The 16,901-nt window shown below is 41.4% G+C and overlaps 1 protein-coding gene across 2 annotated transcripts in view; it reads left to right on the top strand.

Annotated features, from left to right (window-relative positions):
- Positions 1-12,650, top strand: part of TCEA2 (transcription elongation factor A2) — a 34,640-nt gene extending 21,990 nt beyond the window's left edge. For both annotated transcript variants that reach the window (XM_069072676.1, XM_069072677.1), the window contains exons 7-10: positions 3,320-3,474; positions 7,483-7,629; positions 10,943-11,014; positions 12,318-12,650. In XM_069072676.1, coding sequence (XP_068928777.1) covers positions 3,320-3,474; positions 7,483-7,629; positions 10,943-11,014; positions 12,318-12,326 — 383 coding nt within the window. In that variant the 3' untranslated portion in view covers positions 12,327-12,650. The remainder of the gene's footprint in view (positions 1-3,319; positions 3,475-7,482; positions 7,630-10,942; positions 11,015-12,317) is intronic.
- The last annotated feature ends 4,251 nt before the right edge of the window (positions 12,651-16,901 follow it).

Raw genomic sequence — 16,901 nt, forward strand, 5'->3', positions numbered from 1 at the left:
TTCTTCTAGAGGTCATCTTTCTGTGGGTTCTTTCTATGGCATTTTATATTCTGTGTTCAGAAGTTCTGGGCATTGTTCTTGTATTATTTCTTCAGGTTTTTTGACCTGACATATTCTTCTGGGAGACCTATAATCCTTAATTTGTCTCTATACATCCTATCTTCGAGTTTGTTATCTTTTGTTTGTATGGAAAACATTTTCTCTTAATGTTTTTGCTTGTGGATTCTCTTCCAGATTATTCTTCACTCTTTGTATTTGCATTCTCAATCAGTTTTTCTCTCTTTTGTTTCTTTGGTGAGACTTGGCACTGTGGACTCAAGTTTTTCTGTTCTCATTATTTCTGTTGTGTAAACCATAAAATCCATTTTCAAAATCCCTATTTTTCTTTTAAACTTTTAGAACATTTTGCTATTTTTCCATGTTCTCTTGGGAACTCATAGGTTCCTCTGACTAATCAGGTATTGATTCATTTTTCTTTATCTTGTAGTATTTTTCTTAGGTCTTTGGACTCTTTTGGCCAATTTGGAGGCTATATTCCCTTCTGTTATTAATATCTCCCCTGTTGGTTTATCTCTTAATGCTTAAGGTCTTTAACTGAGTTTTCTTCCTCCTAAGATCTTCGTTAATTTCAGCTGTTTTCTTATTTTTCTCTATTAATCATTTTCTTCCTCCTTCTCCTTTGATGGTGATTTCCCTGGGAGCTGGATCTCAAAAAGCCTCAGCTTTCTCCCATGCTAGACAATTAACATTTCTTCATCCTCAGTCTCTGTTCCAAGTAACTTCTGGAGTTACAGATTTGGTCCCAGCTGGATACTGAGCTCTTTCCCTCAGGCTTAGTGGAATGCCACACAGCCACACACACATACCCCAGTTTCCTCTGTTCCTTAGTTCCTAGCTTAGTTCTGTTGCACAGAGCACTACCACATTGCTGTTCCAACCAGGACATACTTTTGCTTTTTGGCTTTCTGTGGCAGTCGGGGGAGGAGGGGTTTAGAGTAGAGTTCTACTACAAACCCATGGTTCAACTTGTGTATCCCTGTGGTGGGTTGTGGGGTAAGGGGTACTGAGTGAGCGCTTTAGGAGTTACATTTTGGAAACTTTTTGCTTTGTCTAGCTTGGAGATTATGAATATTTGTTATAGCAGCATCTATTAAAATGTTCCTTATGAATTTTTATGAATCAGAATTATATCTGGGTTATTATGGACAGTAATTCAGTCTGTGATGAAGTTTTAGTTCCAGGACAGTTTATTGGTTGAGTTCTCAAGGATATTTTGAGGTCTGTATTTGTAGTATGGGGATTTGTAGTTTGTCAGTCCATGAATGATAGCAAGCTTCTAATGTCTAATTCTAGCCTTCAGTTCTTACCTTGCTAGGTATTCACACAATTGGATTCCACTCACTTCCACCCACTGTTCCTAGATTTGCACTCTGGTTCCAGACAGAGTGATGGCCTTCAGTTACTTAAACACAGCTAACATATGCCTCCTAAATCTTCTCTTCTCTAGATTAAACACCTGAGTCATATAATTTCTTCTACTTCCTTATATAGTTTGAATTGATCATTAAATCTAGGTTCCTTAAAGCTAACTTTTCTATAATTTCTGGTGGCAATCACTTGGTCCTGAATTGCTGTCATCAAGTCCTTCATTTCTATAGACAGATCCCCATGACTTGGCCAGTTATTTGACTCTTCCTTGTTATGTTATTATTTTTTATTTTCATTATACTAATATGTTAGTATGTTATAGTATGTTATTATTCTTCTAAATATATTGGTGGTTATGAGTATTTAGTATGGCAACATCTGTTAAGGGCATTGTTCTTAAATTTAGGGGTCAGAGTTATGTCCAGGTGATTGTGGGCAAAGGTTTTGACTGTGACAGAAAAGGTTTTGCATTTTTTTAGGCAGTTTATTTTTTGAATTTTCAAAGACATTTTGGTATCTGTATTTGTAATGCATGGATCTTTTGCCTGCTAGTTTTTGAAGGATAGTTTGCTTCTGGTGTTTAATTTTGGCCACTTGATTATACCTCTTTGAGTATTTGTTAAGTGCCAAATTTTTGAATTTGGTAGAAATATATTGCTCAGTGTCTTACTATTTCCTTATATCCTGAAATGCCATTCTGAAGGAGTTTGGACTTATTGATTGCTATATACTTTGCAAGGAAACTGCAACAATATCACTGCAGGCTACAGAAATTTAACATCTGCTGAATACCTAGAAAACAATCAAATGGTCAGAATTACTCACTGGAAATTTGTTATGCTTCATAACCTAGTGGGCAAAAGATCCCCACACTACAAATAGACACGCAGATGTTTTTGAGAATTTGTCACATAAACTTTCCTGGAACCAGTGCAACATCTCAGACAAAGACTTTCCCTTAAATTGCTTCTGTAACTACTGATCCCATAGATGTAAGAAGTGGTTTTTATTTTTAAAGAAGTGTTTTTAATAGATATTGCAATACTGGAATGTCATTTCACTTAGTTCGAAGATTATGAGTAATTTTCAAACTATAAAGACCTAGCAGAAGAACTCAGAACCATGTGGGAGCTGACTGAGGTACATAGCATCCATGGCATCCTGTCTGCTGCTGGAGTTGTACTAAAGATGCTTTCAGTGAACTCACAGAACACTTTTGTTCAATAACAAAAAGTAGTCATTTTATCTAACAAGGCAAGAGTCTTCAAAATGTCAAACATAAAGGAAAAGTATGATATTGACTTGTTCCAGGACTTTTTCTATCTGAGCTCCATTGAAATAAGAAGAATTGACATTATATTATTATTATTACTATTGTAATAGGTAATAGGTAAAGCTGGGTCTTGTGTGACTCTTAAATGCTTTTATGTAGGTAGTTAAATTAATATCTGATCACTGAAAACATTAGCAATATTTTTGTCCTCTTCCTTGTTGGCGGAAAGTGTATCTGCAGAACCTGAGGAGAAAGAGCATAATTTGTAATGTAGGCTATTTATTTTTCCTGCTTTTCTTCTGTCACATGAGTGGACATGTGCTCTCTTTTCTTTTGCTTCTTGACCTTAAACCAGCTTTCCAGAAATGTCTCTACTGCTTGTTTGTGGCATATTCTTTCTGCTTCCAGTAAGTGCCTGTTTGGAATGATGAATTGTCTCCTATAACCCTGATGCTGGTGTATAAATAGATATATAGAAGCATTTTTAAAACATTTTGAATATCAGATACATCAGAGAGCCTTTGGAAATCCTTATGCTAGAAGGCATTGATCCTCTGATTGCTGAGGGAAAAGCAGGTAGTTTCTCTTCACCTTATAAATCCTTAAATATGCTTGTACATATTTACCAAGATGTCAAGAATACAGATATGAAGTACAAAAACCGTGTGAGAAGCCGGATCTCCAACTTAAAGGACTCTAAAAACCCTGACTTGAGAAAGAATGTTTTGTGTGGAGCTATCACACCAGAACAGATTGCCGTGATGACCTCAGAGGTGAGATGCTAAACTCTCTCAATTCTACCTCTCTTCTCCCTTGAGTATTGGCCCTATTGCTGTTCAAATTGAATAACACTTGATGATAGACTATCCACAGAATTCTTATTGCAATGGAATCAGCCAGGCTCTTAGTTACTAAGAGCGTCATTAGCCAAGTAGGCCTATTCCCCAGCTTTTAGAGAAAGGGCCCTGTGAAATTCAGAGAAAGTATTGCATTGTGAGATTTTTTTTTTTTTTGCAATGCTGGACCATGGAAGTTAAGACAAGCCCACTGAAAGCTAGCACTTGTGTCTTCTTTGGTAACTCCCAGTGGTGCCTAGTCTAGGGCAGTATGAAGGTGCTACCATTACCATGAATAGCACTGAGGTGGTATTTAGAGGGATAATTCAGTATATATTCTTTGAAGTATGCAATACATAGCAGCAGGGAAAGGGAATTACACTTTTTCCCTTTCACCACTGAATTTTTTTGGAAAGTATTTAGCGATGTCTCTTTACCAGGTCTTTTGTTTTTAGGCCAGTGGTGTCAAACTCAAATAGAAATGAATCTCTGTGGGCCTTGTATTTGTTGGAGTTTCACATGTTGAGTTTTAGGTATGCTCAGGACCCCAAAATACCGACACACCAGGTCCTGCCCGAACGAATTCTATTCAAGTCTTCTTTCAGCCAAAGTAAAACGAAGTTTATTAAAGATTTGCCATACTGGGTAGACTCTTAAGGTATCTGAGCATTTGTGATGCTAATGCCAGGGTGCCAGATTGAATCTAAGTATCTCCATGGAAGCAAGATGGATCATATATACAGAAAGACTGTGGGAGAGGTCTAGGGGTGGTCTCATAGTCTGGGGTGATGGGAGGGGTTTGGAGAGGGTCTTGAGGAGGAGTCTAAGGAGGATCTTGATGGGACTGGGGTGAGTAGAGGTCAGATTCCAGGAACCAAGAGAATGAGATTTTTTTTCAGATTTTTCTTTTTGTTTTTTGGAGGGGGGGAAGGTAGGGCATTTGGAGTTAAATGACTTGCCCACATGGCTAATTTTGGAGAATTCGATTTTGATGGGATCAAGGGTGGGAAGCAGCTAGGGGACAATCGTGAGGTTTCAGACTATGAAGGGCTAGGCTAGGTTAAGGGTAACAGAGATTTGGGCATATTGATAATGGAAGGCTTATTGGCCTCAGGCTAATGCCAAATCAAGTGAGAAGATTCAAGGAGAGTTCCAGGGGGTTCCCAGCCTATACCCCATCAGTATTGACCTAGAAAACCACAAATTAACATTATTTGAGCACTCAAGGTACAGTGTGACACCTCTGTTCTAGACCATTTTGCTTTTAGAGGATAGAAATGTAGTAGGAGTAAAGAAATTTAATTTGTCTACTTATGCATCTGTTTAAGAGGCAAATGTCCTAGGGTTTGCCCTGAGCAATGTGCTGTTCAACTTTTTTTTTAAATCATTGACAGGGATGGAGAAATATAGATAGTATGCTTATACAAGTTAAATATAACACCACACTAAGAGAGATAGCCAACACATTAGATGACTTGGTTAGGATCCAGAAGACTCTCACTAGGCTATAGAATAATGATTCCCATCTAATAAGATGAGTTTTAATTAAGATAAATGTATGAATCTACATTCAGGTTAAAAAAAATCAATTACACAGGTATGGGATAGCAGAGGCATGGCTAGATGAGCTTCAAGCATTTATTAAGCACCTACCGTATGCTAAACATTGTGCTTTGTGAATAAGGATCTGGACATTTTAGTGGCCCTGTAAGTTCAACATGGTAACCAAAAAAAAGCTAACAATCTTGGGCTGTATTAATAGAGGAATCAGTGCCTACTAGGAGAAAATTGAGAGCCATATATATACTCTGCCCTGGACAGACTGCATCTTGGCATCCTGTTCATTTCCTGGAGCCATATTTTAGTAATGACTTTGCAAACTAAAATTTGTACAGAGATGAAGGTGACCAGAGAACTGAGGCTCTGTTAAAAAAAAAAAAAGTGGTATTGTTTAGACTAAAAAAGGGAAAACAGTACCTGTCTTCAAGTATTTGAAAGGCTCTCACATGGAATGGGGATTAGAATGTTCTACTTGACTTCTGAGGGCAGAATGAGGATCCGCAGGTGGAAACTGCAGACAGGCCTGATTTAGTTCAGCATAAGGAAAACTCTCTAACAAATGGAGCTGTCTAAAAATAAACACTACAGGGGTGTCCTTCCTAGTGGAAGTTGGATGACCATTTGTCAGCATAATTGTTGACACAATTTCTATTCAAGTATGTTGGATTAGATGACCTGATGGGGGAGTCCTTTCCAAATCTGAAGTTCATTGTATTTCTCAGACTTTTTTATTTTAAAATTTTTTTTAGTAAAATTTGTAAACATTACTAGATTGAAAAGGAAAGTAGATCACATTTTGCCAAAGAGGTGATGAGCTTAAAATGTAGAAAGAGACATGCATTTTCAGGGATGGCCAATGTGGGAATTTGTTTTGTTGGACTATGTATACTTATGAAAAGGGTTTTATTTTTGTTTTTCCTGTTAATTGTTGTTCAGTGGGGGAAGTTGGTATTGGGAGGGACAGATAAATGCAGGAAAAATTGAACAATTAAAAAATGGAAAGTGGAGTCCAATAGTCATTAAAAGTTCATAGCAATGATTGCTCATCCTGGGTTTAACACTTCAAAAATTATGTAAAGAATCTCAGGGAGGGTGGTTAAATTCTCAGAGATGTCTCAAAATTAATTTTTAGTCTCCAGATAGTTTTAAAAACATGTCATATAGTTCTTTGAGAAAGAATAAGGGGAGGGGACATTGTGAAAATAAACAGACGACAGTGGACTGTGATAAAAAGTGGCTGGGAATTGCTCTCTGTCCTTCAATGCAGATAAGTTGCTACTTGACCCCATTTTGTAGCTCTGGTAGGTTTCTGGGTCTCTGTCTCAATGTCCTTTAATAATTTTGGTGTTATCATGTGTTATAGACTGCCATTTCTGAGCAACTTACTGAATATGCTGATTTCTGTTGTAGACTTCTTACATTGTTTGACCTATAAGTTGAAGATTGTAAAGCAAATATTAGGAGAAGTATAGAATTATTCACTTAGTGAGTAGCCTGATTTTAACAGATGCTTCTTAAGAATGAAGGGTTTTAGAGACCATGCCATGTGAAGACTGGTGGAAGAAACTGGAAATGTTCAACCTGGAGAAGAGAAGATTTGCATGGGGTGGAGAACATGATAGTTATCCTTACATATCTGAAGGACTGTCACGTGGAAGACAGATTAACTTGTTCAATGTGATCCCTGAGGGTACAACTAGGAGCAGTGAATGAAAGATGAAGAGAGACAGATTTTGACTTGATTTAGGGAGAACTTTCTAATAATGAAAGCTATTGAGAAGAGCAGTTAGCAGTAAAAGAAGCTGGGAGTTCCTCTTCCCTGGAGTTCTGATAGGTTTATGAGTGATGTCAGAGGAAGAGGTTCTTATTCAGGGCCAAGTTAGTCCAGATTACGCCGAGGTTCCTTTCAACTCTGAGAATCCATAGTTGATAGGATTTAGAGCAAGATGGCTTCAAGAGATCCCCTTGTCCAGTCTTTTTATGTTATTGATGAAGAATATGAGGCCTTAGGAATATGAGGTTAAAGTAGTACAAATTCAGGATCCCACAAGTAATAAATGGCAGAAAGTAGATCCTCTGACTGGAAATCCATTGGTTTTTTCTGTTGCACCACAGCTGCCTGGTCCCAGGTGCTACAAGTGATCGATCCCAGCTATGTTGTGACCACTCTGGATGAAATTCATGCAGAGATAACCTTTTCTCTTCCTTAAAAGTTAGCATGGTGAATAAATCTATAATGCCCAGGTTTCAGCTAAAAATATTGGGGGTTTTGTGGCTGTAGTGTTATCTTTAGCAGACAGTAGCATGTAACATATAATTCATTTCATGTTATCGGAACTTGGATTATAGCACTGCTTAGGCACTAATGTTTTTCTCTCCTTATAGGAAATGGCCAGTAATGAGCTAAAGGAGATCAGGAAAGCCATGACCAAGGAAGCTATCCGAGAACATCAGATGGCAAAGACAGGGGGCACACAGACAGATCTTTTTACCTGTGGAAAGTGCAAGAAAAAGAATTGCACTTACACTCAGGTCAGTATCTTCCGTTCTTGGCACTAGTTAGCAAGGCTGTGATCGGGTGTGGCTCTTGGAACTGAGAGGCAGATGTAAGGGCAGGGCCTTGCTACTTTATTGATGGTAAAAGCAATAGATTAATCTGGCTTTTAGGGATGCAAGTGTGTAAGCACTTAGAATTTTGATAGCTATAGTAAAACTGCTCTTATCTGTTTTGCAGGCTCATAGTTTCCTGCTCTATTAGAATTTTTTTTCCATTAAAGGATTGGGGGGGAAGATCTATTGTTAGAATATTACAGTCAGATCTTGCCCTTCCAATTATAGAACCGGGCTGGGAAAGGGGAATTGGAACTGTCAGTATGTACTTTTGGTCTGAACTAAGGGCTCACCATAGTGTCTAGGTCCTTCCCACCTTATCTTGTCCTCCCTGTCTGAGGAGCTCCTGAGAGCTAGCTCATGAGGACAGCTTAAGACTCCCTGGCTTTCCTGAGTAGTTCCTTTGTTCCCTATATGGCAGGCACGCAGTGCTTTCAGTTCAAATTCTTTCCATAGTATAGACTTCCAAGTAAAATGATTATTTTACCTGGTAGTCTATGCTGTCCTTTATGGCATAAGTTTTTACAAAGAAGTGGTTTATGTGCACAAATACTGTTTTTAGAACCCAGATTATAGCTGAATTGTTGCAGATATTTTGTTGTGTCCAAGATACATAACAGGAGAAGAGAAGAAAAGTAGGGATAAAGATACTGTACCTTTGGACTCTTCAGATTGAATGTCACATGGTGAAGTGGCTAATGCAACGATGTCTTGATATGGCTTTGTTATACTTACAACTTGTATTCGATCAAATTTGAACCTGGTGCTTGGGTGAGTCATCTGAAACTTCTGAAAGGGAAAACCCTTATTCCACTCCCCTCCTAGAATTTTGTGGTCTTGTGCCAATTTTCATTCAATTTAATGCACATCTGTTACACTTTAAAAATGCCTTCTATTGCCAAACATTGTAGTAGGTACAGAGTTTACAAAGACAAAAAACAAGATGTCCCTGTCCTCAAGGAACTTGAGAGATGGTGAAAAGAGTATGGGACTGGGAGTCAGGAGACCCGGGTTCTAGTCCTGTCTCTCCCACTAACTTGGCTGTGTTTCCTTGGGCAAGTCACTTAGCATCTCAGGGCTTCATTTTCCTCATCTATAAAATGTGCAAGTTGGACTAGCTGACTTCTGAGGTGCTCCTACCTCTAAAATACTATGATTTTGTGATTCAAGTTCTGTGGTTTTTTCTCAGGTGAAACTCTTAGTCTCAAGTAAACTGTGGTTCTTTGACTGGGGGGGTGGTATGTAAATGCCCCATTGTTTCGAAGGTTGGGTGCACTGTAATAGGAATAGTGTTCAACCAGTAGGGGTGCATATGGAAGAGTGAAGATGCTGGCAGGGGAGGCTAGGCCCTGCAGTGTGGCCTGCACAAGAGGCCATGCTGAGCTCCCTGGTGCAGCGGCAGGAGGGGAGACAGAGAACCCTCGAACATGGAAGTGGAAGATACTCGTGGTCAAGAGGTTGGGGGAGCTCAAGAGAACATTTGGATTCCCAAGAGATGTTGAGAGGCCCTTGAAAACACAAAGGTAAGAGACAAGAGTGTCAGGGCAGCAGCTAAGGCAGAGAAGTAAGGTGTAAGCTTATACCAGGCAATGTGGAAGCCAAGCCGTCCATGTTTGTGCAAGGACTTACAGATTTACTCACCCTCCTTCCCAAGACAGTCTTCTCTTCCTGTTGTTTATTCTTGTGGAATTCACACTTTTTTCTTCGCCCCTAGAGGATTCAGACAGTTTTATTAGCAGTAACTAGGTTGGTTTGGTTTATGTTACACTGTAATAATTGGTTACTTATGAGACTCAGTGTTTGAGTGGGGATACTAAATTTACTTATTACCTTGTTCTTTTTTCCAGCAAGAAGCTTGACTCATGTGGGTAAAGGAAGGTACAAGGGCCAGTGGGCCTTCAGGAGGGAGAAATTTAGGGGTCTCATCCATCTTCCGATTCCTAAAATGGAAAGAGATGGCAGACAGAGAATTTATTTAGATGGATCTTTGTCATAAAAAATGCAATGTCAACTTTTTCATCCAACGAAATGGGAATTTGAGGATATGTTGAATGTCTGAACATGTTCCCAATCTCTTCTTCTTCACATTCATTGCAGTTCAGATTTAGATTTTAGAACCTGGGACTATCAAACATGAAAATCCCTCATCTGTAGGATACATTGTTAGAAGTTCCCATTAAGAGGGACGGCTAGGTGGTGCAGTGAATAGAGTGCCCGGCCCTGGAGTCAGGAGGACCTGGGTTTGGATCTGGCCTCACATACTTAACACATACACACACAAACTAGCCGTGTGACCTTGGGCAAGCCACTTAACCCCAGTTGCCTTCCAAAAAGAAAAAAAGAAGAAATTCCCATTAAGAGCTTTACAGGACTGAAATTGGCAGTTAGAACAGCCTGATGATAATACCAAACATTTCTAACATACAGAAATATAACATCCCCTTTTCTTTAGCTCTCCCAGAGCTCCAGATGATGAAACAAATGCAAGCTTGCCCTCAAAAGCATGACTTGTCAAAGATAGGATGAGTGTTTTGTGTTGAACTTTCCTGGCCTGGAAAGTCTTATTCTCAATAGAAACTAAGCTCCGCCCTCTTCCCAGCAGAATGGGAGCAGAGGATCAATCAGGGACCAGGTCAGATCTGTTTCTGAGCTCAAGGCGGGTAGGTCAAAAGGAGATTGGTACACAGGGACAATTGTTGTTTTTTCTAGTAGTTGTCATAAATGTCTTGATTTATAGATAATTTTTCTTCCAGAAGAGCAAAGTACTTTGCAGACATTATCTCTGTGATCCTTTCAGCCTTCCTGTGAGGTAGAAAAAGGGAGGGATCTACAGTACATTTTATAATGGGGAACTTGGGCAGAGAGATGTCAAACAACTTGCCCAGGGTAACACAGCAAGCCAGTGGCAAAACCAGGATTAGAAATCCAGTTTCCTTTAATTCTTTGCCCCCTCGTATCATAGCTTTAGTTTTCTATGTCATGTTAGGTGGGAAGGAAGAGGGTGGAAGTGGTACTGTCTGTTAATATTAATAGCTAAAATTGAAGAGTGAACTTCTTTAATAAATTTGTGACCTTCGGTAAAACGTGGTCCTCCCTTTAGCAGATATGATTGGTATTTTGTCCTCTGGTGCTCTGCCAGCTTAAAGGGCTCCACAGTGATGACTTTGGGGAAATACTGCATATATGAGTGTAAAATACATTGTGATTCTCCTTTCTTTTCTCTCCATTCCCATAGGTTCAGACTCGAAGCTCTGATGAGCCCATGACTACCTTTGTTGTCTGCAATGAGTGTGGAAACCGTTGGAAGGTAGGTCATATCACTTCATGTACTGAGGTCCTGGAGGTCTCTGGGATGTCACAGGACATGAATGATCTGAATAATCTTCAACCCCTCCTCCCCCAACCTTCCCAGCTTCCTGAGTAGCAGAGATGCAGACATGTGCCACCACACCTTGCTCCCCCAGAGTCCTTTTCACTGAGGAATGGTAGAGGTCACTTTCCTGGATCAGGGTGACCAGGCCTCAGGGGTAGGTCCAGTCATGTGGGTCTCCCTGTCTCACATCTGGGTCACTTCATAATAGTATTTTTTAAAAAGAAGTTTTTATTGGTATCTTTTGTTTTCACATCATCTAAATTTCCTCTTGTGTGTGTGGCCTGTCTCAGCTGCAGGTGTTTTGGTCTCTTTTGCCTATATAGCTGGGACTGGGGTGGGGTGTGTGGGATAATTAAGAGCTGGAAGTTCCCCTAAGAGCATGGGCCTGAAGGTCAGGACACATGCTGCTGACCACTCTCTCCCTTCACCTTGCCCTGGGTTCTCAGCTTCGCAGAGTGCAATGGGGATTTCTGTATCTATATGACACTCACTATTATGGAATACCTCCTCATCATATTTATACACACACACACACACACACTCTCCCTCTGTCTCTCTCTCAGACTGGGTAACCACATTTTGTTTCCTGGGTTGGGTTACATCCTTATAGTCATTCTTCCTGGAGCCATATCGTTAAAAAGCAGAAAGCATTTCTTTTACTGTCAGGCCCAGCAGCTGTGTTCTTGCATTGACATAGATATATGCACATCACACACACAAATACTCTTTTTCTCATTCTTTTCCATAGATTAGACCCCCAGGTGAAATACTTTATTCCCTTTCCTCTCTTTTCCTCTCCCTGATCCTATCCCATGTCCTTCCAGTTCTTATCCTTGAAAAACTGCCCCCAGGTTGCCACTGCCATAGCCAACTTCTCAGAAAACAGGTGGGGATTTTGCATGTGTGATTAGGGCTGTCCATTCCCACAGGGCAAGGACTGTGTCTTTTTTCCTTCTTGCCTTTTGCCTGTCTCCTTAGTCAGTTTAAAGTTTGATTGGGAATTGATCTGTGTGCCTCTTTTCCCACTGTCTCAGTAATTGCCCCCTGTGTGATGGAGCCATGTACTGTCCCTGATCACGGGGATCGCTTCTAGCCCCTGTTGCTCCTCATGATGGGGTATGAATTGTACCAAATCACCCCGTTAAGTGTGAGGCTTCCCTAAGGCCTGGGCCTGGGTACTCTGGCTATGGGGAGACTTCGGGTAAGATGGCATTGATATCTTCTTGATTTCTTTCAGTTCTGTTGAGACTTTGCAGAATGGGACAGCAACCACTGAGCCAGGATGGGTCCACCCTCATGTTCTCTAGCTTCTACAGAAGTTCTATGCTGTCTTCCCCAAGTTTCCTTTGTCATGAACACATCCGAGAGCAGGGCGCTGCTGTGCCAAAGGCTTTAACCTCGACCTCCATATATGCTCCACTGAAATCCCTCACCTGTTAGGGGCCCCAGGAGGGCGGGCAGAGAGCCTGTCCACACAGCCTGGCCATTTCAATGGTCTCATTCCAGTATGTATCATTATTCATTTTCTTCCAAGTAATAATAAACATTTTCTTTTTGTCACTTTCTGTCATTCCTTTGCCCTTTTGCAATTCCTTGATGTGTCCGAGTCTGTGATTTCAGGAGCTTATAAAGCACTTCATCTGGGGCACAGTGTATACTGTAGTTAGGACATACCGGTCTCCCCATTTCTCTAAGCCTGGAAGGCCTGTCACCAGGCCTTGCTGCCCCAGTTTTACACTACATCCCAGCAAGCTTTGGGCTGAATTCTTGTTAATGCAGAGAAGATTGAATCCCTAGGGCTCTCAGTTCAGAGTGACTGTGAGGTAACCTGTGTGGGTGGCTTGGATTCTGGAGTCCAAGAAGAGATTCTTTTGGCCCCTTGTACAGGTTCTGTTTTGGACAGACCAACCTGGCAGCTGCTGTGGATATTTATTTTGACCGTTCTGCCCATAGGAGAACACATGTACCTTGGAGGCCATGCATTGTGCACAGGGCCTTGGGGATCAGTTTATCTGCTGTTCCTCTGCCCCAGGACTAATTTATAATATTATGGGAATTTCAAATATCAGGAATTTCATTTTTCCATTTGCCCTTCCATCTGACTCCTGGTAAATGCCTTCCTTCTCTGTGAGGAAACTTTGGGAGGCTATTGATACCAAAATCAATCAGATATCCTCATTTACAGGGACAGATTGAAGATGTGAAGACTTCTTGGGGAAGCATTGTTATTCCTCTGGTATGGGGGGGGTGGTATGTTATTTTTAATAGAGGTTATCAGAGCTGTGTCCTGAGCAGTGCAAGTAATGGTGGACTAGATAAGGTCCTAGAATCCACAGCGCCAAGATTTTTCAGGAGAAGCAACATAGAAAGAAAACTGACATGTGGGGATACTCAGAACCTTCACCAATGTGTTAGGAATTAGAGTGTTCTGGGCAGCCCTTGCCTGTGCAACAGAATGAGACCACCCGCTCTGTGAGAAAGCGGACATCTCTGCTACTCTTCTCCCAACAGGAAGACCCCCCAAGCTGCTGCCCAAGACAGGCAGAGTAGCAGTAACATATGGTGCTACAAAAGGATCTGGCCATGCCAGCAGACCATGAGCATGAGCTGCTGTGACAGGTTTCTACCTGACCCACTTTGCTGAGCTCTTAGGAAACCCAGCTTCTCCCTGAGAATTTGCCAGGCCAGACTGTAATAGACATCACAGGCTGGGGTAGAATCTTTCAAGAATAAGGTGATTAGAATATTCAGGCCCTTCACATGAAACTATTCATTTTAATTCAGTATCATCTCAGAGGTAGCAACCAGGTTCCTTAAGAAAACATCAATGTGTTTAAATAATATGAGCAAGTTTGCATTGAAAGATCAGGCCAGAATATGTTTTGCTACCAGAGGTTGCTGAACAGGCAGGCCGTGTACCTGTTCTCAGAGAGGAAGCCACAGAAAGGACGGGATGAGGACAGACTTGCATGGCTGTCCCAGGTGTTCCTGAAGTCTGTGCTTGTCCTGGGGAACTTGAGGTTCTTACTGCCTGCTCTTGGTTTCAGGAAATGAGGGAGCAACTCCTTCACAATGCACTAGCCCCTCCACTCTGTGTAGTGCTAGCCTGGCTTCAGAGCCGGAGGTACATGAGGACGTAGGCCTCATGTTGACTTGATTTAGAACAAGGGGAATGAATGGTTTTAGTCATATTGAAAGGTAATGCCTTTTTTATTTTCTCAGTGACACATTATCTAGGTGTACATAATCCGAGTGGCTTGCATTCAGACCTCTGCATTCCTCCAGAATCCAAGCAAAGAACAAGTTGGGAGAGGGAAGGCCACAAACCGTCTAGTAAATTCACAGGAAGGTTGAGAAATGGAGTCAGTCTGAGCCTCAGTGAAGTTTGTGATTCTCTAGGATTCTTTTCTTTGTTTAGCCTTCATAGCTCTGCAGATTATGGAGCAAATACATCTTTGCCTGCCAGGGCATCCTAGAAGCATCTCTTGGCCAGGATAAGTCGGATCCTCACAAATGGACAGGGTTTATTTGAACAGGGGCACTGGTAGTAGCACTTTCCCAGGCCCTAGAAGTTGTCCACACTGTTAGCCTCCCAGGGAATGCCTGGAAATCCTGGCAGAATCCAGGAGCAACCCTTTTTTACCTTGCCCAAGGCTGAGAAAGCTGCTGCCCTTCTCCTGACATACAACACGTAAGCTTTGGTCCTGGAGGGACCATTAATATGAGGAAGTGTCTGGAGTTTCAGCCATTGTGTACAGGCAGGAAATTGGGCTGGAGTTGGCATTTTCCAACAGCTGTCGTATCCCCGGTAGTTTAGGGCTGGGAGGAAGCTGTGGTTTGTGAGCCTGTCACAACTGACCCAGCCTGCATGTGAAGAATATATATATGTGTGTATGTATTTATATGTGCACATATGCATACAAATGTGTATTTGTATATACGTGTGCTCATATGTAAATATAGATGTATGTATATATACAGAGGGGAGAGAGGAGATATGGTTGCATGGAAAAAAGAAATCGGATGAAATGATTGTCTTTTGGGATTGCAGGGAAATTTTATCAAAACCCAGGAGTTCCCAAGCCACTGATCTCTTAAGCCCAGGTTTTTCTGAGGTTTCTGTTCTTTCTGAGTCCCTTTGGCCCCCAGAGGTCTGCCTGTGTGCTTTTCAGGCTGAACTATGGGGTCAGGCACATAAAAGGTTGTGGAGATTGAGTCAGAATGAGTAGTTCCTCTCCTTATAGGCATGGCATCTTCTCTCGCCAATGTACCTTGGAGGAAGCTAGCCCACCTTTACCTCAGGTAGTTGAATGGAAGGTTACTGCCACATACCTTTTTGGGTCTTTCTGGCCCAAAACTTTATAGGGAATATTAGGGTCTGGCCATCTCATCAATGATGAGAGATGACTAACAAATTCTTGCTTGGCCTTGATTGCAGTTAGGGACATGGCTCATTAAATGTGGCTGGGGTTTTTGTTTTTTGAGTTCTGGGAACTCATTGCTTTACTAGGGGGTGGGGTTTAGCTGTCGTAAAGTGGCCTGGGCTACAGTAGCAGGTAATGATTTCTTCCATCATTGGAGGGCTCTGAGTAGAAGCTGGATTCCCACTTGTTGGGAATGTTATAAATGCCATTCATCCTTGGGATAGCAGTTGACCTCTCCTGTCCTTTCCGCTTGAGATTCTCTGATCTTAAGCCTATTTTTTTTTTTAAAAGATAACCTCATGAAATTCCACTACAGTGCTTTGATGCCTCCTTGTGGCATGGAAATGACCCTTAGTTCTTATGGCTGTACTGTAAGAGCCCAAGCTCTGGTACTAATAAAAATTTTTGAGTGCAGGCTCAGTAACAGACTGTAGTTCAAGGACCAGCCTGTCAAATTTAGTCTTATCACCAGAATATTGGCCAATGAGTTAATATTTTTCCTTGTAGCAACTGGCATTTCACAAAGGCTATTAATGGTGGCACTCCATCATAATGGAAAGAGCCTTGGATTTGGAGTGAAAGGCTCTTAGTCTTAATCCTGTTTTTTTCCATTTACTTCATGTGGGACATTGAGTAAGTCATTTAACTTCTCTGGGCCTGTTTACTCATCTGTAAGATGAAATGACTGGACTAAATGATCTCTCAGGCCTCAATCCACAAATCCATTTGTGATTCATTAAGGGATTGAGATTATTATCTGAGTGAATCAGGGAACTCATGCTGATGACATCATAAGTCCTTGAAACATTGTTCTAGGCTTCCAGGTCCCTGAAAGGATGCCCTAACCTAAAGTGAGGTGTTTTCTTTTTTTAAATTGCAGTTGGATTAGAAGGTAGTAGGCACTGAATCTGAAGTGGACTTTCCCCAGCTCCCTCTGATGTTACTCAGAATATACCTCAGATAATGTCTGTAAAGCTCTTAGCACAGTGACTGGCACATAGTCAGCGCCATATGTTAGCAATTATTATCTCTGAGTTAAAACTCAGGCTCAAGTGATACTGATGAAGGAAGGGTGACATATTTTCTCTACCTCCCCCTCCCAGTGAGCTGGCATAGCTGAATGAGAAGAGCCTTGTTCATATCAGTTGGGGCTATCAGTTAAGGGTCATCAGGGAAGCAGAGCCCCTGATAGAAGATATTTGTTTATGTAGCTAAATATATCCAAAGCTCTGAATGGAGGGAAGCCCTGCTTTTGGACATCTGGACAGAAGCATGTCTGTATGCTCCTTGGGGTTTTTTCTTACCTTCTGTGTGTGACTGCTCTGGATTCACCCACCCTGAATGTCTTCTGCATTACAGCCAACCAGGCAGACCTCCCCCCCCCCCCCCCCCCCCCC

Source organism: Petaurus breviceps, unplaced genomic scaffold (genome assembly GCF_028583685.1).
Source record: "Petaurus breviceps papuanus isolate PSGF00001 unplaced genomic scaffold, PetGlider_PUasm1.0 90847, whole genome shotgun sequence".
In the NCBI taxonomy this organism is placed as follows: domain Eukaryota; kingdom Metazoa; phylum Chordata; class Mammalia; order Diprotodontia; family Petauridae; genus Petaurus; species Petaurus breviceps.